Source organism: Petaurus breviceps, unplaced genomic scaffold (assembly GCF_028583685.1).
Source record: "Petaurus breviceps papuanus isolate PSGF00001 unplaced genomic scaffold, PetGlider_PUasm1.0 186, whole genome shotgun sequence".
NCBI lineage: Eukaryota > Metazoa > Chordata > Mammalia > Diprotodontia > Petauridae > Petaurus > Petaurus breviceps.
This window is the reverse complement of record NW_027185798.1, coordinates 41,076,680-41,102,712: the sequence shown is the minus strand read 5'-3', so window position 1 is coordinate 41,102,712 and position 26,033 is coordinate 41,076,680. Positions and strand designations below refer to the sequence as shown.

Sequence of the window (26,033 nt, the reverse complement as noted above, 5' to 3'; positions counted from 1 at the left end):
GCAACCTGTGGCCTCGAGGCCACATGTGGCCCTCTAGGTTCTCAAATTTGGCCCTTTGACAGTGTTCTGTGAAGTTTGGATTCAGTCAAAGGGCTACACTTGAGCACCTAGGGGGTCACATGTAGCCTCAAGGCCGCAGGTTCCCCACCCCTGGGTTACATTGTATGTCAAAGTACATCTTATTTATGACACTGAGTAAATCAAATGCTAATTCTCTGTGTTTTTACCTAAATGCTTAGTTTGGAGTAAAAATTAAAGGAAAAAGATTATAATCATATAATTTAAATTTTTATATAAAGGCAACATAGGATAGGATTCATTTATTTTTAAGGATAAAATATCACATTTTTCAAAATAAACATTAGAACAGATGCTGAATTAATCTAAAATTTCTATTGATTTAAAAGGGATCTTTGCACCTAAATGAGGTAGGTAAATAAATACAGCATTTAAGTTCTGACTATCTTTTATATAAACCTGACCTTAGATAACTGAATTGTTTACTTAAATATATTTGTAGTTGACATTTTACATTTTAAAATATATTTTAAAAGATTGGAACAAAATGAAGAACAGTTAAAAACTCTTACCTTGGAGCTACAGAAGAAATCAAGTGAACTGGGTAAGATTTAAAGAGTAATAAATATGCTTTTTAGTAATTAATTTAAGATTAATTATTTCAAAATAGAATAGACTAGCAACTATGTGGTTTCTAGTTTTTTATTTAATCATTTTGTCTAGCTTTAAGAAAATAGAAAAGTCTTAAAATCGTCTTAAAAAAAAAACTTAACAAGTTTTCCAGTTCATGAACTCCTTTAATTGTAAGGAACCTGAAGGGGGTCATAGGTATCTAGGCTCCTGACTCTGGGTTCTTAAAAGTTTTTATTGTTAGAAATATCAGTTATATCAGGGCTGGCCCTGGAGTCAGGAGGACCTGAGTTCAAATTTGGCCTCAGACACTTGACATACTTACTAGCCATGTGACTTTGGGCAAGTCACTTAACCCCAATTGCCCTCCAAAAAAAGCAAAAAAAAATATCAGTTATGGTTTGTATCTCATATGCATATGTCATGCTTTAGCCATTTGGGAGGATTAACAATATATAAGAAGAATATAAGTTTATTTCTAAAATATATGCCATACATAATTTTATATGTGATAAACAGTGGTACTAATTAAACTTTAACTAGGCACTCACTGCTTTTAAAAATTAAAGAAAAATTAAGATTCTAATTTTTCATGTTTTTCGGTTTGCTGTTGCAAACATTATCCTCTTTTCAAGCCTAGTTTCATTCTTATTTCTTTTTTCGGATTGCAATCTCCTGCTTTATAGAGAAAATTGAGACTAAATGACACTCTCCATGTTTTATCTTTTTGATACCTCAAAACCTCTGTATGTCTTCCCTATGCTTTCCTTCTTTTCTGTTTTCAAAGGTTGTAGTTGCTCTGCTTTTGCCCAAATTAATCTCTAAATTTGTGTTCTTTCTATCTCGTTCAAGGTCCTCCAGGACTTTGATCTATCTGCCCTACTACTCTGCATTTTGAATCTTTTTCTACTGGCCTCTTTCCTTCTGTGAAGAAATGTGCTCAGTTCTCTTTTATCATTTAAACAAAACAAAAACAAAAATGTTGTTGCTTTCACTTTGCTGCATTCTCTAGCTAATATCCTGTCTTTCACTTTGACTGTTGAACTTCTACCGAGTAGTCTATATTCACTATCTTTACTTCCTCACCACCTATAATCTGAATTCTATCCATACTGTTCTAATGAAGTTCCTCTCTGTAAACTAACCAATAACAATGTCAAATCTGATGCCTTTTCAGTCATCATCCTTAAATTTTTTTTGTAGCGTATGACATTGCTCCCTTTATAATCTCTCCTGGCTCATCTTCTCTGACACTGATCTTTCCTGATGAGCTTCCTGCTTCTGACCTTTATTTATCTTATTATTTTTGATAGTTACAGCTAAATTTGAACTTGCTCAGTTTATTGTTTGCATGGGGTATCACGGTCTGGTATAGAATGCTACAGTTTTAGTGAGGAGGTGCTAAGTACCTCTCACATTTGCAAGTCATAGACCACTGGAAGGTTACTTAACCTCATCAGAAAGATTTGAATAACATCCATAGTGTCTACTTCACAGAATTGTTGTGTCAGCTATTATGACTTTCCTTGACTTTTTCCTCTTTTCTTTCTACACTCTATATCTTGGCATTCTGTTCGTTCCTGTAGCTTCAATTAACATCTTGATACAAAGGACTCCAAAATCTATCTTTAGGTTTGACCTCTCACCTAAGCTCTAGCCCCAAATTTCTATCTACTGGATTCCTCATTTTGCCTAAGTTGTTGGCACATCAGACAACATATCCAAAAGTGAACTAATCTTTAACTCATGACAAAAAGCCAAAGGCTCTGGATTTACATGGGAGTAGGTTTAATCTTGAGGACTTCTCACAAATTACTTCCTTGGGCTTGTGCGTCTCCACCAGTTTTCCCCTGGGATTATTAGTCAGTTAGTCATTTAGCATTTATTAATGGCCTGCTATGCAGCAGGTAATGTGCTAAGCACTGGGAATACAAAGAAAGGCAAAAGATAGTGCCTGCCCTCAAGGAGCAGGGGACACAACCCTATATAGGATAAATAGGAAATAATCAACAGAAGGAAGGCACTAGAATTAAGAAGGATTAGGAAAGTCTTCTAGTAGAAGAGGGGATTTCAGTTGAAATTGAAAGGAAGTGAGAAAGTAGAGATGAGGATGAAAAGCATTCTAGACATGGAAGACAGCCAGTGAAAATTCCCAGAATTTTGTTATAAGAACAGCAAAGAGGCCAGTGTTGCAGGTGTTGGGGGTGGGTGAGGTTTAAGGTTAGTTAGTTAAGCATTTATTAAGCATTCTATTATGTGCTAAGAAGTAGGGATACAAAGAATGTCTACTTACAAAGATTTAAAAAGATTAGAAATATAGGAAAGGGGATTGATTACGAAGGGCTTTGAATGCCCTTTTGGATTTAGAAGAGCCACTAGAGTTTATTGAATAAGGGTATGTGTGTGTGTGGGGGGGTGTGTGTAGTGCTTTAGGGAAATCACTTTGGAAGATGAATGGAGGGTAGAGTCAGGGAGAGACTTGTGGCAGGTGGACAAACCATCAGTAAAGACAAATTAATACAGTAGTCCAGGTATGAGGTGATGAGAGGCTGCATCAGAGTGGTGGCAATATCTGAGGAGAGAAGGGGTGTATTTGAGAAATGTTGGAAAGGTTAAATTGAAAGGCATTGGGAACAGATTGGATTTGGGGGGGTGGAGTTAAAGAGAGTGAGGAGTTGAGAATGACACCTATGTTCTGAGCATGGTTAACTAGGAAGATGCTAATGACATAGGGAAGTTTGAAAGGCGTAAGATTTTGGGGAAAGATAACGAGTTCAGATCCTGTGCCAGCCCCTTATTTTAACTTTTTGTATCTTCTGTTTCAAGTGTGTCTCTTGTAAACATATTGTTGGATTCTGTCTTCTAATCCATTCTGCTGTTCTCTTCCATTTTATGGGTAAGTTCATTCCATTCACATTCTCAATTATGATAGCTAACAGTGTATTTCCCTCTAACCTATTATATTTATTCTTTACTTTTTTATGTCCCCCCATCGAGTGTTTTTGCTTCTGACCACTGCCACTGACCACACCTTCCCTTCTGCCCCCCAACCCTTGCCTTTTCTCTTAGTCCCTTTCCCTCCTACTTTCTTGTAAAGTTTTCGTACCCAGCTGCGCATGTATATTTATTCTTTCCTCCTTGAACCAGTCCAGATGAGAGTGAGTTTAAAGGGTTGCTTGTATCATCTTCCCATATAGGAATGTAAACATTTTAATGTTGCTTAGTCCCTTATGAATTCCCACTCATGTTTACTTTTTTATGCTTCTCCATAAGGTCTGTGTTTGTCTTTTTGATTCTTATGTTTAAATGTCAGGTTTTCTATTCAGCTCTGTCTTTTCATCAAGAATGCTTTAAAATCCTCAATTTCATTAAAGGCCTATTTTTTCTTCTGTAGAGTTATGCTTAGTTTTGCTGAGGAGATTATTCTTGGTTGTAATCCTAGCTCCTTTGCCTTCTGAAATATCATATGCCAAGCCATCTATTCCTTTATGTTGGTAATTACTTAGACTTGTGTGATCCTGACTGTGGTTCTATGGTATTTGAATTCTTTCTTTCTGGCTGCCTGAAATATTTTTTCCTTGACCTGGAAACTCTGGACTTTGTAATATTCCTAGGAGTTTTCATTTTGGGAATTTGTTTAGGAGATGACTGTTTCTTTTAATTTCTACTTTGCTCTCTTATTCTAAGATACTAATAAGTTTTCCTTTACAATTTCTTGAAGTATGATGTCAAGAGTGTTTTCTCATTCATGGCTTTCATATAGACCAATAATTCTTAAATGATCTATCCTCAATATACTTTCTAGGCAAGTTGTTTTTCATGGGATATTTCACATTTTTTCTACTTTTTTAGTTTTTTGATTTTGTTTGATTATTTCTTGATGTCTTATGAAGTCATTAGCTTCCACTTGACCAATTCTGACATTTTTTGGAGGGGGGAAGGCAAGGCAATTAGGGTTAAATGACTTGCCCAGGGTTATACAGCTAGTAAATGTCAAGTGTCTGGCACTGGATTTGAACTCAGGTCCTCCTGACTCCAGGGCTGGTGTTCTATTCACTGTGCTACCTAGCTGCCTCTATCAATTCTAATTTTTTAAGAATTTATTTTTTCAATTAGGTTTTGGACCTCTTTTACTATTTGGCCAATTCTGATTTTTAATGACTTATTTTCTTCAGTATTTTTTGTTCCTCTTTGACCAAAGTGTTACTCTTCATAATTTTTTTGCATAGCTCTCATTTCTTTGGTCTGCCCAAAAAGGAAATACTCTTGGGTTGTAAAATAACCTACTTCCCAACATATCAATACATTCTACTTTTATCTCAGAAGCCCATAACGGAATCTTATACTTTATATAGACTTTGAAGTTGCTAGGGGAAGCCCCTTTCCTATTGAGGTGAAGGGTTAAGGCACCTATTATATGCCAGGCACTTTGCTAAGCATTCATTTGATCTTCACAAAAACCCTGTGAGGTAGGTGCTATTATGATCCCCATTTTCAATTCTGTAAAGTAATTTTTGGGTAGATTGATGGTATGGCACTGAATATGTAAATTAATTTAGGTAGTACTGTCATTTTTATTACATTGGCTCAGCCTATCCATAAACTATTAATATTTCTCCAGTTATTTAGACCTATCCTTTTTTTGTGTGAAGAGTGTTTTGTAATAGCTTTTATATCATTCCTTTGTGAGTCTTGACAGTATTTTATATTGTTCATAGTTATTTTAAATGAATTTTCTCTTTTTATCTCTTGGTGCTGAATTTTGTTGGTAATATACAGAAATGTTAATGATTTATATGTGTTTATGTCTTGCAGTTTTGGTGAAGTTGTTAATTGTTTCAATTAATTTTTTCAGTTGATTCTCTGGAGTTCTAAATAAGCCATCCACTTATCTGCAAAAAGGGGTGTTGTTTCCACTTTGCCAATGCTCACTTTGATTTCTTTTCCTTGTCTTGTTGCTTTAGCTAACATTTCCAGTATAATATTTAGTAGTAATGGTAATAATAGACATCCTAGCTTCACTCCTGATCTCACTGAAAAGATTTCTAGCTTATCTTCATTATAGATAATGCTTACTCTTGGTTTTAAATATATACTACTTATAATTTTAAGGAAAACTCCATTTATTCTGTACTTTCTAGTATTTTGTAACAGGAATGGATATTATATTTTGCTGACAACTTTTTTTTACATCTTTTGAGATACTCATGGAATTTTTGTTGTTTTTTTATGCTTATAGTTTTCCTAATATTTCCTAATAACTGGTTCTGTATTCCTAGAATAAATCCAGCATGGTCATTAATTTATTGTCTATGGTACTTTTTAAGCAAAATGTAGTTCACCTGTATCTTTTAATTAGTCTTTTTTTTCCTTTGCTTTGTCTAAGATCTTGATAGTTGCTCCTTCCTTTGTAACTTAAACTGATCCTTTGCCAGCTCCTTATTTAAACTCTGTGTGTATCCTTCTGTTTCAAGTGTTTGTCCCATAAACATATTGTCGGATTGTGGTTTCTAATACATTCTGTTATTCTCTTCTATTTCATGGGTGAGTTCATTCCATTCATATTCATAATTATGACTGCTAATCATGTATTTCCCTCTCAAATGGATCTTATACTTTTCCTTCTCTTTTTCCCCCCTGTCTCCTCTTTAAGAATCTGTTTTGTTTCTGACCACTGTCTCCTTCATACTACCCTCCATCTTATTAGCCCTTCCTCTTTCTCTTAATCCCTTTCCATCTTAACCCGGTTAGGTAAGATGAATTTCTGTAACCAACATCATATTATGTGTATTCTTCCCTCCTATAAAGCCAAGTATGAGCAGCTTTCCATAGGACTGCTGCTGTGAACAGCTTTAAGGTTCTGGTTACACAGTATAGTGAACTCTCTATTCAGCAGTAAATTAAAGCAAAACATTCACAGAAACCAAAGTATAGCATTCACAATGTTATAACATGACAAGTTATCACTAAAGTGGCCACATAGTTTTCACCAAAGTGGTCACATAGTTTTAAACAAAAGATATCATTCAGTAAGTCCTTAACTCAATCATCCTTAAGGAGCAAGCCTCCTTAAGGGACACACAGTACAAAGGTCAAAGTTCTCCACCCCTACACCACAGTAAATCATAATCTTCTCAGTCAGCATTAAGTACCCAAAGAGACCTCTTTTCATCTTGACTTGAGGCTGGCTCTCAAATTCCATGGTTCCTCTTCCATGTGTCCAGCTCCTGCCTGAATCTGCCCAACTGTCACCTGGATTCAAAAATGGGCAGCTCTCTCAGCTCTTTGTCCATCTCCTTGTCCAGTTCCCATTTCATATTGAAGCTCACGGTGTCCAGTCCACCTCAAGTCATTCACAGTTTCTGTTTCTCAGAAGACAAAGCTCAACAGAGCTAAAACAACATTTGTAAACATCGCAGGCACCACAATTCACTGTCTGCCTGCGAAATCACCACAGACCCACAAATCTGAGAACTCAAGACAAATTGTCAGTATAGTCCCAGTGCTTCTGAAACCCTCCTCCAGGACTTCTGTAAACAGACAACAACAAAATGCTCTTTAAGGGCTTCCAGTAAGGTCCCAAGTCTTCTGTACAAAGTATTACAAACACAAATCAACACAGACAAAACAGACAAACAGAGTGCCGGAGTACCACAAGTTTTCTACTTCTCAACTCTGCCACCACAAGTGTTTCCTTCTCAGTTCTGCTCTCTTCCAGCTTGGGCCTCTCCTTATATATGGTCATTAGCTCTTCCCCATTCTACTCCTTCCTGTTGCATTAGCAACAGGGGTTTACAAGTTCTGGGGTTCACAAGTTGTGGACTTCACAAGTTCTGTTTCTTAACAAAGACTTGATATAATCATGGACAAGTCTTAAAAGAGACTTGAAACAGGTTGGGGCAGCTAGGTAGCACAGTGAATAGAGCACCGGCCCTGGAGTCAGGAGGCCCTGAGTTCAAATCTGGCCTCAGACACTTGACACAATTACTAGCCATGTGACTTTGGGCAAGTCACTTAACCCCAATGGCCCTCCAAAAAGAAAAAAAAAAAAAAAAGAAACTTGAGATGAAACAAGGTGCTAAGTACTTCTTTGCTTGCCATTAAACCTTCTTATGCCAGTTCAGATGAAAGTTCAGTTCAAGGGTCATCTGTTCTACCTCACTAATCTCTCCATTGTATAAACTTCCTTGTGTATCCCATTTATGTGAGATAATTTCCCCTGTTCATCTTCTTCCTTCCCTTTTCTCCTAGTGTATTCCTCTTCTCCTCCCATCTATTCTTCTTCTGAGATAATTCAAATATAAAAGAATCACATTCAGGACTTCTGTCTAATTAGATTTCCTCTAAGAGCCCTGATGATGATAAAGTTCTGAGGGGTTTTATCTGTCTTCTCCCTATATACAAGAATGTGAACAGTTTTAACTCTACATAGTCCTTTATAATTTCTTACTTGTGTTTATCTTTTTATGCTTCTCTATAATATTCTAGTTTTAAATGTCAGATTTTCTACTTTTTTCATCAGGAATGCTTGAAAGTCTTTTATTAAAAATCTATTTTTTCTCTTGTAGGATTATATTTAGTTTTGTTGGATGAGTTATTCTTCATTGTAATGCTAGCTTCTTTGCCTTTTATAACATATTCTAAACTCTCTACTCCTTTCAAATGGTGGCTGCTAAGTTGTCTGTGATCCTGACTGACTTCATGGTATTTGAATTATTTCTTTCTGGCTACTTACAGTATTTTGTAGAGATTTACTAAAGGAAAAGAATATAGAGAAATAGAGGTCCCAAAACAGAGCTGGGAGGAAAATACCAAGTTGAGTAGAATGTGGAGGAGGAAGATATATCAGTAAAAGAGATGGAAATCAAAGGGAGGAAAAGATATCAAAAAATAGTGTGTGGCCATAATTTTCAAAGTAATGATTAAAGAAAAGAATTGTCTTTGACTAGAAAAAGGTCAGCTAGGTGGCACAGTGGATAGAACACCTGACTTTGAGTCAGGAAGACCTGAGTTCAAATCCAGCCTCAGACACTTGTTAGCTGTGTTAACCTGGTGAAGTCACTTAACTCTGCCTCAGTTTCCCCATCTGCAAAATGAGCTGGAGAAGGAAATGGCAAACCATTCCAGTAGTATCTTTGCCAAGAAAACCCCAAATGGTTTCACAGAGCTGGAAATGATTGAAAACCAACAAAAAAGAGGAAAAGGTCATTAGTGATATTTAGTTATTTGTTTCATTAGCATAATGGTGGAAGAAAGGCATTTTTTTAGAGGATTAAGAATAGAGTGAATGGAGAAGAAGCAAAGGCACTGGATTATAAAATGCCACATGGTCAAAGAGTGTAGTAACAAAAGGAAGGACAGAAATTGTATAATAGGTAGAAGGAGTATTAGGGTCAAATATTTGTAAGATAAAGGAGACTTGCAATGCTTGATAATGCTAATTTTATTGAATTTGTGGAATTGATAGTGTTGTAGGAAAGTTGTGGAAGAGGGATGGTATTATTGGAGTAGAGTTCTTAAAGACACAGGAAGGAATGGGATCATGATAATAAGTGTAAGATTAGTTTTAGAGAACATAACCCAGCTTCCTTTGAGAGTATAGGGAAGGATTAGACTAGATACAGGTATAATAAGATACAGAAATTGTGATAAGTTGAAATTAAGGCACGTGTATGAAACAGTGTATGATGGATAACCTTATAATTGATCTATTTTAAATATATCAGTATCCTATAAGATCATGTATTTGTCCATACTACATTATCCAGTTTTCAGTTTTTTCAGTGTCCTTAATCTTTCTGCCTAGTGCTTCCTTTTCAAGAATGTTTTTTCTTATTTCTTGCCAAAACTAACCTTTATGTCATTCCTCACACACATTATATCTCTCATCCCTGTGCCTTTGACCAGGCAACCCTTTATTCCTGGAATTCATTCCTCTTCATCTCCACCTTTTAGAACACCTAGTTTCCTTTAAAATCCAATTGAAGTGCTACTTTCTACATGGTCTTTCCTAGTCAACCAAGCCTCTAGTGCCTTCCCTATAAAAAAAATTTCCTTGGGTTCATTTTCTATTTATTTATTGTTTTCCCCCAATAGTATATCAACTCTTTGAGGACAGGGGCCATTTTCCCTTAATTTATGGTATCTCCAGTGCCTAGCACAGTAGCTGACACATGTTATGTGCTGAATAAGTATATGTTGATCGATTTTCTCTTTATGTTACCCTTTTATTTCCTATTCAGTCATTTCACACATCATTCTTTATCCTTTATTCCCAGTAATACATTTAGTCTTTTAATATTTTTATGTTTTTATTTTAGAAGACATGATACTATGTAAAAAGGACAAAGACATGCAACTTGAAGAATTAAAAAGAAACTTGGTAAGTATATATGACTGTCCTTCTAAGTAATTTAGTATAGTATGGCAACTGTTAGCAGGCTGCTTTTGTTCAGTGTGTTATTATGACTTCCAAAATTTTAACAATAATTATTTTAGTTCCCGCCCTTTCAAAAACATACTTTTTATTAAAGTATAACTTTGCTTTTCAAAGGTGTCCATTCTATCTCTCTTCCCTATAAACATGTCTTATAGCAAAGAAAAAGAGAGGGGAAAAAGCATTTCAAGAAAACGAATAAATACACAAGTCAAATCTGACAGTATATTTAATGTTCCACACCCATATTTCCCCTTTATGCAAAGAAAGGAGGGTGCATTTTCTCCTCTTTTCTTTGGGACCAAACTTGATGGTTACAATTATACAATGTTCGGTTTTGGGATCTTTGTTGTTGTTGTTCTTTCCATTTGCATGGTAATAATTGTGTGTGTTGTTTTCCTGCTTTCATTTATTTCACTTTGTATCAGTTTATATAATAAGTCTTCTTGTGTTTCCCTGTATTATTTTAATTAATCAGTTCTTAATGGATGTAATAATATTTCATTATATTTATACACCACAATTTGTTTAGAATTCTGTGTCCTCCTTAAAAGAAGGAAATTATATATTGCCCATATTATTGTCATGTGTGTCATATCAGCAATTTTACCATGGTACAATGGAAAGAATGCTGGCTATGGATTCAGAATACCTAAATTTAAATTTAAATCTAATATTATTTGGTCTCAATTTCTTGATCTATAACATGAATAGTAGATGCCCCCTAAAGCTTCTTCCAGTTCTAAAACTATTATTTTGTATTAATTTGAATGTGACATTTTGTGGTTGTAAATAAGATGCCTTTGAAGGTTGTGTTCATTCTTTTACATGAGTATTTACTAAGGAAAGTAGTTTATATTTTGCATATAGTTTAGTTTGCATGTACAGTCCCATTTTAATGAACTTTTAAAGACATACTTACTTGGTTGTGGTTTTAATTTTTATGATACACAGAAGTTGATATTACTTGTAGGTTCAGATAATTGATTTTTTAATATGCCTGATAGAAAAACCTGACCTAAGACCTAGCCTATTTTTATTTGGTTTTTATCTTTACCTTGAGAACTATCAGATCTTCATTCCCCTGTTTACCAGTGTCCTCAGTGAAACCCACAGCCACACCCTTTTGTGAAACTTGTTAAATTTTAAGGATGGCTTATATGTCATCATATATACATATACATATATATACTATATGTATATATACAAATGGTAAATACCAAAGTAACATTTTTATTATAGAGATTGATTCCTATGTGGACAAAAATTAATAAAGGTATCACTTGTAAATAATTTTTTTCTGAACTCGATTCATCAAAATCTACCTATTGTGATCATGAACATGAACCTTTTGTTTTATAGAATCAGAAATTATAATGTTTTTGTTCAAATGAGATTCCATGTATTATGTGATTTCCCCTTCCACTTATGACCTTGTAGCAGATGAAACTGTAATATTTTCAAACTGATTTTCATTTTATTTGCCTTAACAATTGACGAATTTTCATAGAATCAGATCTGTAGGACTATAAAGGAAATTAGAATTAATCTCAGGAATCAAATTTTATGATTTATGATATAATATTTATGATTCTTTAGAAAGAATCTTAAAATACAATTTTATGATTTATGATATGTTTATGATTCTTTAGAAAGAATCTTAAAATATAATTTTGTCCAACCACTCATTTTACATGGAAGAAAATTAAGTTCTGAAAAGGACTTAGTGATTTGCTTATATCCATAAAACTATTTAGTAACATAGCTACAACTAGAACCTAGGTTCCCTTAACTCCCTCTCCAATGTCCCTTTAATTATTTCACAGTTCTTTCATATTTATTTCTTCATTTATTGAATAAAGATATATTTTGTAGTTCCAACCAAAGAGGAAAATGTTATTGAAATTATGGCTCTGTTCACAACTTTTATTTGTAGATTTCATGATTTTGAATATTTGTACTTTGGAATTCATGATTCCTTCATATTCTTAATTAGGAGGTAAATCAAAGACTTTTAAATGAAAAGAAACATTTAGAGATGATTATTGAAAAACTGCAGGCAACAGAAATAGAACTACATGGGATTCTTCAAATCAAAGAGGTTCGTGTAACTATTTTGTTTCAGATATTTTTGTTACTGTGGATGTATCTTACAGTTACATTAAAGTTTATAGACATTTAAAATTGTCTATTAGTTATCTCTTTTGCTATGTAACTATTCCTTATCCTTTTTGCTATGTAACTATTCCACCTATTTTTCTAGTTATACAGTCTCTAATGACATCATTTGTATCACTTTTCCTGGGCGAATCTAATTAGTAATATGTTACAGCCTGCTTGTGCTCAGTGTTCCTTTTTGTTGTCATTTGGGTGACCTATTACATTAATTCTTTAGAGACTGTGGTGTGCTATGATTCATGGTCATATAGTATTACTGAAAGAAATATTAACTTGAAATCAGTAATCAAACAGTTACTGAATTGTTTTCTCTTATTTTTACACTTTAATAAATCTTGAATGATTTTAATATATGCATGAAAGACATTTTGTTTGCAGAGAATCTTTAAAGCAATATTTCACTGTACCAAGTCAATTTTTTAATTTGACTACTACATCAACAATAAGTATAATTAAATCTTATATGTTCTTTATCATTTAGTCAGTTGTATTATCATGAGACTCAGTTAGCCCTAATCATCCCAAGAACATTTGTGGATGAAAGTAGAAAGAGGACAAATTCAAAAGCATAATGAAACAGGCATTTTTGTAGTGATCTGTTGGGGATGGGATGAGTAATTCTATTGGAGCCACCACATTTGGAAATTTATACCTCAACACTTGATGTACTTTATTTAGAAGTGACAATGCCATTAAAAAAAATGAAATTAGAATGAGAGAATTGTTCCTGATTATATATGTGTGTGTATGTGTATACATGTGTATATATATATATATTTAAACAAATCTATATTAGAGACAAGACAACTTTAAAAGTACTTAGGGATAGCAAGAGAAAATTCTAAAGGAACAGGAAAGCTTACAGGTGGTATTTTTACTTTAAAAAAAAGTGACTGAGAAGACATCAGCAACTGCTGATCCATGTACCTACTTCTTTATGAAAATCATGATGAAAATGTTGTATACATTGAGGATTACATTGATGAAAATATTAGCAGGAAATAAGAAGGCCCTTTGAAGATGATTTTCTACATATTTGTAGTCACATAACTGACTGAAAGTCATAGAGAATATAAAATTCCATTGTATCTTTTTTTTTTTTTTTTTGCTTTCTGGAGGGCAATTGGGGTTAAGTGACTTGCCCAAAGTCACACAGCTAGCAAGTATGTCAAGTGTCTGAGGTCAGATTTGAACTCAGGTTCTCCTGACTCCAGGGCTGGTGTTCTGGTCACTATACCACCTAGCTGCCCCCATTGTATCTTTTTATTGCTCTTAAAGGAATCATTGACATGTAGAACAAAATAACAATTTGAAATTTCTCTTCATGTAAGCTTCATCCCATGTATATGTTAAAATATACAAGGCATTACAACATGATTTTGGAAGTGATTTTATACAATAATCTGCTAAGTATTGGTATCAAAAGTGTGAAAGAGGAAGACTTAATATGTTTAAATGAGGCCTTCTCTAGGAAAATTTTCTGCGCTGAGGTCCCCCACCCCCCAAAAAAAAGCCACCTACCCAAAGTAGGATTCCATTTTTGATGATAAAATTCTTCAAATGTTTTCTTCCTCAGATGAAATTCTTCTTGCTGTGGTTAGTCCTGGAATACTACAAAACTTCCTTCAGTGAAATCTATAGAAATACAAAAGACATTAGCCTCTTAATCCACAGAGTATAATTGAACTAGTTGAAAAGTGCTTATTACCTAGAGTATAACAAAGAGCTGGATAGTCAGTTGACTGAGTTAGTCCATCAATATTATGTATCTTAAACAGACTACTCATGAACAGTGAAACAGGCTCAGAATTGAATAGCAAAAAGAAACGACTAGATTGAATTTGAGGCCATGAAAGCACTGTCTAATATTACCAAACTATTGATTTTCATAAAAGTTAATCTCTTTAATATTGACATTGTGTGAAATGAAAAAGTTCGGAGTTTGAATCTGAGATCAGAAAAGGTCTTTATTCTTTCTCATGAGAAAGGGCACTGCCCAAATGGAGTTTGCCAGGGAGCGTAACATGTGGAAGCATGTCTACTCCTGATCCTAACTCCACTTCTAAGACCTGTCCTACCTCACCATTGGCTGGTGAGGCAAGCTCACAATCTTTCTAATTGGTGCAAAGCAGTCTCAATCTTTCATTATGTATTTCCTTTCACCAAATTTGGAAGTACCCAGGGGTGGCCAGGAGGCGCAATGAGTAAGCCGGCAAGACCTGGGATCGGCTCTGGCCTCAGATACTTAACACCCACACAAAATAACTGGCCATGTAACCTTGAGCAAGTTACTTAACCCCGATTGCTTTAAAAAAATTAGAAGTATCCAATCAGAAGTGGACTAATATGGTTTTCTTTCAAATTACCTCATTTCTGGGAAATAATGATTTACTTGGGAGACTGAACTGGTTTACAAAGTATGGAAAAGAGATAGGAATGTAACAGGGAGTTACTAAAAGAGTAACTAAAATGTAACAGAGTAACTAAAAGAAATGAGGAAACTTCACTGTGAGTCATCTCTCACAATATTCTTTGAGTGATGCTATATGACTGTGACTGTGATGGGATACTTTAGTTTTTGATGAATATAGATTATAAATTAGTCACAATGTTGGAAAGACTTATGATAGGTGTGAGTAGATTTTTAGTACATTAATAAGGATGGTTTGTATGCAAGAAGTAATATAAAAACATTAATGAAGAGATATGTCTGGAAAATGAAGTGATTCAATTATATAAAGAAAATGCTGGATAGTGTGAATATTCCATTAGTACCTCTGACATATTTTTTTAAAAAGCTAAAAGTCACCACTATGTTGAAAGGATCTTATATGGAAGATTTTGGTAAGAGATTTGAAGAGGATGAGAAAGCATGAGTGAGTTTGTTATTTGTACGGGTGGCACACTCTCATTGGAAACATCTCAGTACAGTGAATGTACCATTGCACAAATATAGTCTTTAAAGTTTGTTATTTAAAAGTTTCAATGTTAGGGGCAGGTAAGTGGTACAGTGAATAGAGCACCGGCCCTGGAGTCAGGAGGTCCTGAGTTCAAATCCGACCTCAGACACTTAACACACAAACTAGCCATGTGACCTTGGGCAAGTGACTTAACCCCAATTGCCCTCCAAAACGGAAAAAAATTCCAATGTTTTATCTACATGAATTTTAAAGTAGTATAAAATCTTACATAACAACTGTGCAGTATCCACAATGTATTCTGGTACTACTTCCTAGGATGGAGATAAACCAGTGTTTCTGTATATTTGTGCTAGCATAGCACAAACTCTGGGAGATGATACAAAGCTGGAGGATGTTTGAGCATAACCTAATGATGAATTGTATGTTGGTGGTCTGAAAACCAATCTAAATGGGTAGATAAAGCATTTATTAAATTCTTATTGTATGCCAGATACTGTGTTAAGTGCTGGTAATACAAAAGTAAGCACAAAGAAAGACAATCCCTAACCTCAAGGAATTTAGAGAGAAAGACAGCATGTAAAGGAAAATGAAAATATGGGGTGAAGGTGTGGGAAGAGGAAGAGTAAAAGTCCAGAGAGTCAGGAGAGAAATGAGCATGGCTATCATGGACATTTCCTCAAATAGAGCCCAGATAATTTTTAGAGAAGTTCATTATCAGACTGGTTAGAAGTTGATTTGATGTTTTTTGTCACAACTCTTACTGACCATCTGCTGAGTCCTACTGGGATTGTGATGTGCATCAGTGGAGGGAATACCTACTCTGAAGACATCACACATATTTGAAGAACTGAAGTAACATTAATGCTAATCAGATGAGGTTGTATTGTATTATTACTTTTGTGATAATTTTTGAATAATCAAAAAATGTTAAACCACATCCCATATGCTTTGTATACTTTTTCTTTTTCAGAAAGAAATAAATGATTTGGAAGCAAAATTTAAGGAAGCTGCTGCAAATGAACAAAAATACTTACAACAGGTTGAAGAACATAAGACTGAGCTTGAACAGGAGAGGTATGTTTTTCATTTATTTGTAAACCACATGTATTCTCTCCCAAAGTTTTGTTTTAAACTGTTTTGGAGGGATTGGACCAGTGATTTTGTTCATTAGGAATTTGGGGTGAAGAAACTCTATGAAATTCTGATGAGTACCTCTGCCTTATAAGTCAGCATCTTAGATAATTGTTTGAGGCACTGAAAGGCTAAGTGACTTACCTAGGGTCGCTTAGCCAACATGGGTCAGAGACATGCCTTGAGTGAAGGTCTTCCTGAATTAAAGGCCATGTTTTCACTTTTCTCTGATATCTCTCATAAACTGTAACCTTGTTAAACTTACATGAATATATAATTAGATGAATACTGAGCTACATATATATTTTTCTTCTTAAATAGTGGAGTAACCCAGTCACCCACAACTGTTGCCTTTTGTTATAGGGGCAGTGTTCTTTAAAGATACTTCCTACAAGTATGGGAGATAGGTGCCCTTAAATTCATATCTAACCTACCACATGTAAACCAGATGCTTCTCCTAACACTAATAGACTTTTAGGTGGAGTTTCACAACCTTGATATAAGAGCAACTGAAGAGATGTCAATGGCAATTAATAATTTTTCTGTTTACTTTTAAACAAAAAGGTTTTTAATTCAGTTTAATTCAATTCCATTTAGAAAAAGATCTACATTTTAAGTACTTAATATGTATAGGACACTGTGCTAAGTGATAGGAATCCAAAGAAATCTAATGTAGACTTTTGTTCTATAAAGTTTACAATCTAGTAGTGAATATATGCATACAAATATCTGTAATACAAATGAGAAAATAATAGCAAAGTAGAGGTCCATGTAAAAGTACAGTCTGAGGGAGAAGACAGCACTTCCAGCCAGAGTAATACGGGAGAGTTTCATGTAGGAGGTGGCATTTGACTTAAAGGAAGGGAAGAATTTTAGCATATGATTGTTGAAGCTGAGAAGGGGGAAAGAATACATTCTAGACCTTTGGAGGATAGTATGATCAAAGGCACAGAAGTACCGTGTTTCTCCGATAATAAGACCTATCCCGAAAATAAGCCCTCCCCTTACTGTGTAAGATTCCTCTAAAATAAGCCCTCCCCTGAAAATAAGCCCTCTGGTGTTTTTCTGTCCAAAAAAATTAATAAGACAGTGTCTTATTATCGGGGAAACACGGTAGAAAAGGATGAGAATTGTGAGTAATCCAGTTTGCTTATAATAGAAAATGTTTGAAAGAGAGTAATGTTAAAGAACGGTTGGGGTGAGTTTTATATGATGAGGTGATTCTAAAAATCAAAATTAGGTAGAAAAAAGTAAAAAGGAGCAATTATTTCATAAAATGGGCATGAAAGGAGGAGCTAATATGGAAGAAGCAGGAGTGGGTAGAAAGCTGGTAATGTTGGAATCTTACTCTCATCTCTGTTGAAGAGGGAACAATGTGTACATCCAAAGAGGTATAGAAGTCCTCTGAAATTGTAGAGAGATGAGAATAGTGGGGGATAGGGACTTTTAGAAATGGTATATGGATTAAGATTAATGGGATGGGGGAGAATATAAGGGAGAGACTCTTAGAGAGGTGGGTAAAATAAGGAATTGGAGGGCAAGGAGAGAAGAGAAGGTATAGGGTAAGAGATAGGGTAAAAAGAAAGACTGAGGTGGAAATAGTAAAAATAAGAGGGAAATTTACAAGTAGTAATTATAACATTGAATATGAATGCAATGAACTTGTATTTGACAAGTATAAAGACTTAAGATTGTAGGATAAGAATTCATTATTTCATAAAAATAAATTATTGGGAAAACTGAAAAGCAGTATGGCAAAAACTGGGTATAGACCCATATCTTACAGCATTTACCAAGATAAGGTAAAAATGAATACATGATTTAGATATAGTGAGAGATAACAAGAAAATGAGAAGAACATGGAACATATTACTTATTAGACTTAAGAATAGGTGAGAAATTTATGAATAAACAAGAGACAGAAAGCAAAGGTAGATGTAAAATGGATAATTTCTATTACATTACATTTAAAAAGTTTTCGTACAAATAAATGTAACCAAGATCAGAAGGAAAGCAGAAAATTGGGGAAAAAATCTTATAGTTTCTCAGATAAAAGTCTCATGTCTCAAATATATGAAAAACTTTGTCAAATCTGTAAGAATATGAATCATTCATCACCTGATAAATGATCACAGAATATGAACAGGCAGTTTTCCAATGAAGAAATCAAACAATTTATTGTCATGTGAAAAATGCTCTAAATCATTATTGATTAGAGAAATGCAAATTAAACCAACCTTGATATATCATTTTACACCTAATGTTGTGCCTGGTTTTCTCCATCTCCCTACCTCAAGGAAGTGAGCAGACTGCTGGGTCAGCTCTGCCCTCCCCCAATGGGTCTCCACCCTTTTCCAGTCAGTTCACCTGCAGGCTTCTGGGTCAGGCACGGGAATTTCAAGGTGTGTGCTGACCAATCACTGTTTTGGCCCCTGCAAGTTTCTGCTTACGCAATACCTGTTGGCCTCATGGGCTCCCTTTATAAGCTGAGATTTTACCTGAGATCAGGGCTGTTGTTGTTGCTGTTGCTGCTGCTGTACTTGGGTTTGCTGTACCTGGGACATGGGGTGGTACCTGCTCAGCCTGCCATGTGGCCTGATCAGCCAACATGGCTTCTAATAAAAGGTCCATTCTAAAACTATTACTTGGGTCTTGCTCACGTTATTCATGGTAAAGCACTATCAAATAGGCTAAAATGATTAAAGGGGAAAGCGATAAATATTGGAAGAGATGTGAAAAAATTGGGACACTAATTCATTGTTGGTGGAATTGTGAATTGAGTCAGTCATTTTGGAAGGCAATCTGAAATTATGCCCAAAGAGTTATTATTTGACTCCCTACACCCTTGGACTCAGAAATACCACTACTAGATCTGTTTCCAAAGATGATTAGGGAAAAAGGAAAAGAACCTATATGTTCTGGAACGTTTATAGGAGCTGTCTTTGGTGGGAAAGAACTGGAAATTACAGGGACACCTGTCAGTTGGGGAATGGCTGAACAATTTGTGGTATATTATTGTGATGGAATACTATGGTGCTGTAAAAAATGATGAACTCAATCATTTTAGAAAAACATGGAAAGACTTGCACAAAATAATGAAGAGCAAAATGAGAAGAACCAACATTTGTATACAGTAATAATAATACCATTTTAAGAATGACTGAGCAAATAAGTCATTTTGACTCTTATAAATACCCAAATTAATTATAAAGGACATATGAAGAAAGAGCATATCTACATCCAGAGAAGAACTGACAAATAGAAATATATATATATATATATATATATATATGTAATAATTTCACACACACATAATGGCTACCATCTCTAGGGTAGGGGTAGGAGAAGGGAAGAAAAAAGGAAAAAATATATTTACATGACTTTATTAAATATTTAAAAGAAATAGCAAGTTGTGCATAATAGATTTACAGTTTCATGTACAATCATCTTTTTATTATACTATGTTATGGAAATGTTTGTTTTAGTATATAAGTTAAAAATAAAATTTTAAGAAAAGGGAATAGTGTGAAATAAAAAGTTGGGCAGATAGTATGGAACTAGATTGTAGAAGACCTTGAATGCAAGATTAGAATAGTTTAACAGTGTACTCCCAAACCAATTAATTTAGTTATAGAAAACCCAGACAACTCAATTGAAAAAAAAATAAAGTGTAAATTAGATTGCAGAAAAGTTCTTAATAAATTTTAGAGGAATAAAGTACTTTGATAAAGTCACATAAGAAATTTTTTTGATCTGCTAAAAGAATCTAATACATACCTCTAGGCCTGTGTATAAAACAGTAAGCCAATTAGGAATTGCAAATATTCCAGCTGCATGCCAGTCTTGTAGGGAAAGAACTCTAGTCAAGATCTTGAGAGGAAATTGTTTGAGGAGGAGGAGAGAATGACTATATCAGCTTGGGAGATGCATCAGAGACATGAGATCCCAAGAGTTACTGGAGGAGATAACAGTGGTTAACAGAGCCATAACCATGACTGATAACAAAGGAAGTGCCTGTTGTCAGATGTGGATAGACAGTCACTCAAGGACAGTAATAGCTTCAGGGAGTAAAAGCTCTCTTGGTAGAAAGAAGAATCTTGGCTATGTACTTTAGAAAGGCACCAATCCTTGGAGTCCAGCAGAGCATTGTAACTAAGCATGAGACTCCACCAAGGGAAAAAAGAACTTCCAGTAACCAGGAGTTGTGAATTTATTCTTTGGTAATATATTCTCTTCATGTGTGCCTCATTATGATTGCATTCTAAATCTGAGCCCACTCTAACCATGGCAGAGTGTGTCTTTTTTTGAGGGGGGTAGTTTTAAAAAACTCCTATTCATTCTATACTTTTTCAGTCAATACTCTTTCCAAAAGATAATTGAATGAATTGACTTTCCTCCATTAGAATATATGATTCTTGAAACAGCAAAAAACTGTTTCTCTTTGGTGTTTTTTTTTTTTTGTATTCCCAGTGCTTGCCACATACATAGTAAGTACTTAATAAATGTCTACTGAATGACTGTTAATGGTAGTCATACTTATGAAGGCTCACAAATATCAGTACTAAAAACTCTAGCCCCTATAGGATGTCCCTAGAACACTGAAGGAAAACAGTTATCTGCATGTGGTGACCTGACCCACCAATGCAAGTGGAGAAATAACCCCCTAGAATGAGTGCTGCATTGCAGAGATTCAACTGGAATAGTCTGTGGTCCTTTTGCATTTGCAAGATTCCATTGAAAATTTTTTTTTAATCTGGGAGTCTTGGTCTTGGATACTCTTGTTTGCAAGCATCCACAAAAGAAAAATTAGCATTGTTCTCTTTTGTTTTAAGGTACAATTGTATTTGTAACAACTCTTTTTGTGGTTACTAAGAATTACATATCAAAGGGATGCCCATCAATTGGAGAATGACTAAACAAGCTATAGTATATGATTGTGATGGAATATTATTGTGCTACAAGAAATGATAAACAGGATAATTTCAGAAAAACCTGGAAAGACTTACATGAACTGATGCAAAATGAAGTAAGCAGAACCAGGAGAATATTGTACAGAGTTACAGCAATATTATACAAAGAACTGTGAATGACTTAGCTATTCCCAGCAGTACAATGATCCAAGACAATCCTGAAGGACTAATGATGAAGCATACTATTCACCTCCAGAGAAAGAACTGATATTATCAGAATACTGTTTTCACTTATTTTCATTCCTTTTAAAATTTTATTTGAGTCTTCTTGTACAAAATGACTAATACAGAAATGTTTTACATGATTGCACACGTATAACCTGTATTTGATTGCTTACCATCTCAGGGAGTTGGGGAGGCCATGAGGAAGGGAGGGATAGAACATGGGACTCAAAACTTAAAGAAAATGTTAGAAGTTGTTTTAACATGTAATTGGGGAAAAATAAAGCATAATATTAAAAAATAAGGTACAGTTGTACGATTTATTTACAAGTATGTTTCCTCATAAGCCAAGCAAGTTTAAAAAAAATAATAACCTTTGCTTGTTTGAATATTTAAGCACTAGTATTAAAGTATTACAGAGCCCCTTTGTTCAAAATTTGTTCAGGGGCAATTAACTGAGGCAGATAGAAGTTAAGTGACTTGCCCAGGGTCAAATAGCTAGTAAGTGTATGAGACTGGATTTGAACTCAGGTCTTCCTAACTACAGGCCCAGCACTCTATTCACTGCACTACCTAGCTGAAGTATTAAACTCCAAGTCATGGAATCCTGAATTAAAATCAGGCCTCAGATGCTTATTAGCTGTTTTACCTTGAGCAAATCATTTCAACTCTCCGCATCTTAAGTTTCCTTATCTGTAAAATGGGATAATAATAACCCCTATATCCCAGGGTTGTGTGAGGATCAAATAAACTAATAATTGTAAAGTGCTTAGCACATTGCTTGGCAATAATAAACACTCTATAAATGTTAACTATTATTTTTTTATAGATAGAGAAATTTGGCTCAAAGAAGTTAAATGACCAGATTCAGACAGGTAGCTGAGCTGGTATTCAAATTCAGATCCTGTGACTCCAAGTTCAATATTTTGTTTTGTTTTGGGTTGTTTTCCCCACTGTACCATGGCTGGGAGACTTGGAAAGAGGAGAAAAGAAATACAAGAGAGAGACAGAGAGACAGAGCTATGGGAATGAGTAGGCATGGAAAAGCATGAAGGCAAATCCTTATGACCCCTGAGCTAAACCAAGCTACTTCTCTCGATTCAGTGCTTACTTCTTAATTCTTGAGAAATTAACAAATATAAATGCTGTCTGATAGTGTGTTCAGAGGACATGAGGGGCCCAACTGAATCTATTCGAGTTTCCCTATCCTCTCATAAATTTTCCACAGGAAGTTTCAATCTCCTTTCTTTGGAATAATGTAGGAGATTGCACTCATTTGTGTATGGAGTCAGAGAATGACTTTATTACTTTCTTGTTTTCATTTTTTTTACATCTCAATTTGATTATTTTGTTATTAGATGTATGTCTTTTTATGGTCTGACAAAATGGAACATACTAGATTGAGGATTAGACTATGACGTACATAACTGATTACCCCCAAATAGCCACATTGAGCCAGAAATACCTAGTTTTCAGAGTTGTATAAAACTTGTACTAAATGTAAACTTTTCTTTTTAGATGCTTAATGATGAAAAAGATGAGACAGATATGATAAACTGGGGAGTTCATAGGGTCAAGGAAAGGGGCTTCTTTTCTTTTAGGATGGGGAGACCTGAACATACGTATAAGGTCAAAGGACAGAAGCCAGTAGAGTGAAAAATTGAGGATACATGAGAGAGAGGATAACTGATAGAACAAGGGAAAAGAAGATGTGGGATGGCATCGGAGCATGGGTGCATTTGGAGTGGTTATCCCTGGCAAGAAAAAAGTGCTGCATAGTGTAGCAGATAGAATACTAAAATTAAAGTCAAATAGGTGTAGGTTCAAATCCTTCTAACACTTGCTAGCTGTGTGATGATGGGCAAGTTACTTAACATCTCTGAACCTGTTTCCATTTCTGTAATTGGGGATAATAATACCTATAGTACCTACTTCACAAAGTTTTTGTAAAGCTTAAATAATATCATTATGTAAATCATTCTGAAAAATCTTAGTGTTAGATAAATATTTATGATTATTGAACATGAGGACATAGAATTAGAAAGTTGTAGGAGGAGTTGAAGGACCTCATATCTTTGCATGGGTTCTACTTTTTCTATTAAGTAGCAGGTAAGGTTGTCTACTAAAAATGAGGGACAGTAGATAAAGTTTAGTGGCTTGAAGAGAGTGAAAAAAATTTGAAGCAGTTTTAATTAAAAATAGCTCCTAACTACTATCTCTCTTTTCAAGCCCTTATAAGTTCAGGACTGTTAAAAATTTATTTCTAGTAAGATTGAGGGTGAAGGAAGGATGCCCGTTATCACCACTATTCAATATTGTTCTAGAAATGCTCGTTATAGCAATAAGACAAGAAAAAGAAATTATAGGAATTGGAATAGGCAATGAGAAAACAGAACTATCACTCTTTGTAGATGATATGATTGTATATAAGAAACAGAGCATTACAGCATGTAAAATGGATAATTTTGATTTTATGAAATGAAAAAGTTTTTGCACAAACAGAATCAACAGACAAGATTAGAAGGAAAAACAGGCAACTGGGGAAATTTTTTTGCAGTGTTTCTCTAATAAGGCTTCTCAAATATATAGAAAACTGGGTCAAATTTATAAGAATAAGTCATTCTCCAATTGGTAAATGGTCAAAGGATATGAACAGGCAGTTTTCAGAAGAAGAAATCAAAACTAGCTATAGTCATATTAAAAAAAATGCTCCAAGTCACTATTGGAAATTAAATCAAGGCTAAGGTACCACCTCACAAATTGACTATGTCAGAAAAGGAAAATGACAAATGTTGGGGGGTATATGGAAAAATAGGGACACTAATGTACTGTTGGTGGAGTTAGGAACTTATCCAGCTGTTCTGGAGAATAATTTAAAACTATGCCCAAAGGACTATAAAACTGTGCACACTCTTTGACCCAGGGATGCCCTACTAATTTGTGGTACTACTGTACCACAAAGATTGAAGAAAACAGAAAAGGACCTATATGAACAAAAATATTTATAGCAGCTCTTTTTATAGTGGCAAAGAATTGGAAATTGAGATATTCATCAACTGGGGAACAGCTGAACAAATTGTGGTATATGATTGTGATAGAATACTATTGTGCTATAAGAAATGATGATGAAGATGCTTTCAGAAGAACCTAAGAAGACATGAACTGATACAAAGTGAAATCAGCAGAATCATGAGAACATTGTACACAGTAACAGCAATATTGTATGATGGTCAACTATGAATGAATTAGTTCTTCTCAGCAATACAATGATCCAAAATAATTCTGAAGGGCTTATGGTGAAAAATGCCATCCACCTCCAGGGAAAGAACTGATGGGGTCTGAATGGCGATTGAAACATAATTTTAAACTTCCTTTGTTATTATTTTTTGGTCTATGTTTTCTTTTGTGACATGGCTATCATGAAAATATTTTGCATGACTGAATATGTACAGTTTATAAATATCAAATCAGTTGCCTTGTTAAGGGACAAGGGGAAAGAGAGAATTTGGAAGTCAAAATAAAAAAAAACATTAATACATGTAAGTGAGAAAAAACTTAAATATAAAATAGGCTACTGAGTAAAAAATTTACATCGGAGAGAAAGCTTTTTAAAATTTTTTTAATTGGGTGAAGAAGAGGGGAATGAAATTGTGGGAAAATAAAAGTGCATAATACATTTAATTCATTTTATGTTTTAATAGGCTAAAAAGTATTGAATTAGTTGTGAATTTCAACAAGCTCTCACTAGAAAACAAACAGATGGAACAAGAAAGAATGACTACGGCCCTAGAATCCAAAAAACTACAAGAGGATATTAATGTAAGTTGATAAATACACATAACTTTTTCTCATCTGAAAGACAGAGTTTTAGTAGATTAAGATTAGATTTAGTATTAAGTATTAGATTAAGTATTAGTATTAGATTAAGATTAGATTTAGTAGATTAAGTAGACTAAGGCCTTTCCTAACTCTGAAATTCTTTTTTTCTTTATGGACTGACAGTGGTAATGGGCAAAAAAATTTTTGGTGAAATCTATGGATAAACCATAAATCTAACCTTACATCAATACATCAAGGATCTATAGTTTCATTTGTATGAAAAACCCTGAAACAAATCTAAACCCATCTATTATTTAATAAAAAGTCTTAAGAGAGTTTCCTGAGGTACCCAGAATTGCATAACTAGTAAGTGTTAGAGGCAAGAATTAAGCCTAGTACTTGTCGAGTCCAAGTTGATTATTCTCTCTATGCCCTGTTATGTCTCTTATATAATTGTAAAAGCCAATCAGTCAACATTTATTAAACACCTTCTATGTGACTGGCACTAAACACTAGGGATACAAAAAAACAGTAAAAGACAATCCCTTTTCTTAAGGAGCTCACAATATAATGCAAACAGCTATATACAAATAAGTGATGTATAAGGTAAATTGGAAATAATCAGCAAAGAGAAAACATTAAATTTAAGAGTGATCAGAAAGGCTTCCTGTAGAAGGTCAGATTTTAGCTGGGACTTGAAGGAAGTCAGGCAAGCCAGGAGGCAAAGATAAGGTAGAAGAGTGTTCTAAGCCTGGGGAACAGCCAGTG

General features: G+C 34.5%; 1 protein-coding gene across 1 annotated transcript in view; it reads left to right on the top strand.

Moving 5' to 3' along the window:
* The window catches only part of SYCP1 (synaptonemal complex protein 1), a 94,651-nt gene that overhangs the window by 40,016 nt on the left and 28,602 nt on the right, over positions 1-26,033 (top strand). The window contains exons 15-19 of the mRNA XM_069090277.1: positions 555-622; positions 9,969-10,030; positions 12,081-12,185; positions 16,154-16,257; positions 25,148-25,265. Of these exons, the coding sequence (XP_068946378.1) occupies positions 555-622; positions 9,969-10,030; positions 12,081-12,185; positions 16,154-16,257; positions 25,148-25,265 (457 nt within the window). The remainder of the gene's footprint in view (positions 1-554; positions 623-9,968; positions 10,031-12,080; positions 12,186-16,153; positions 16,258-25,147; positions 25,266-26,033) is intronic.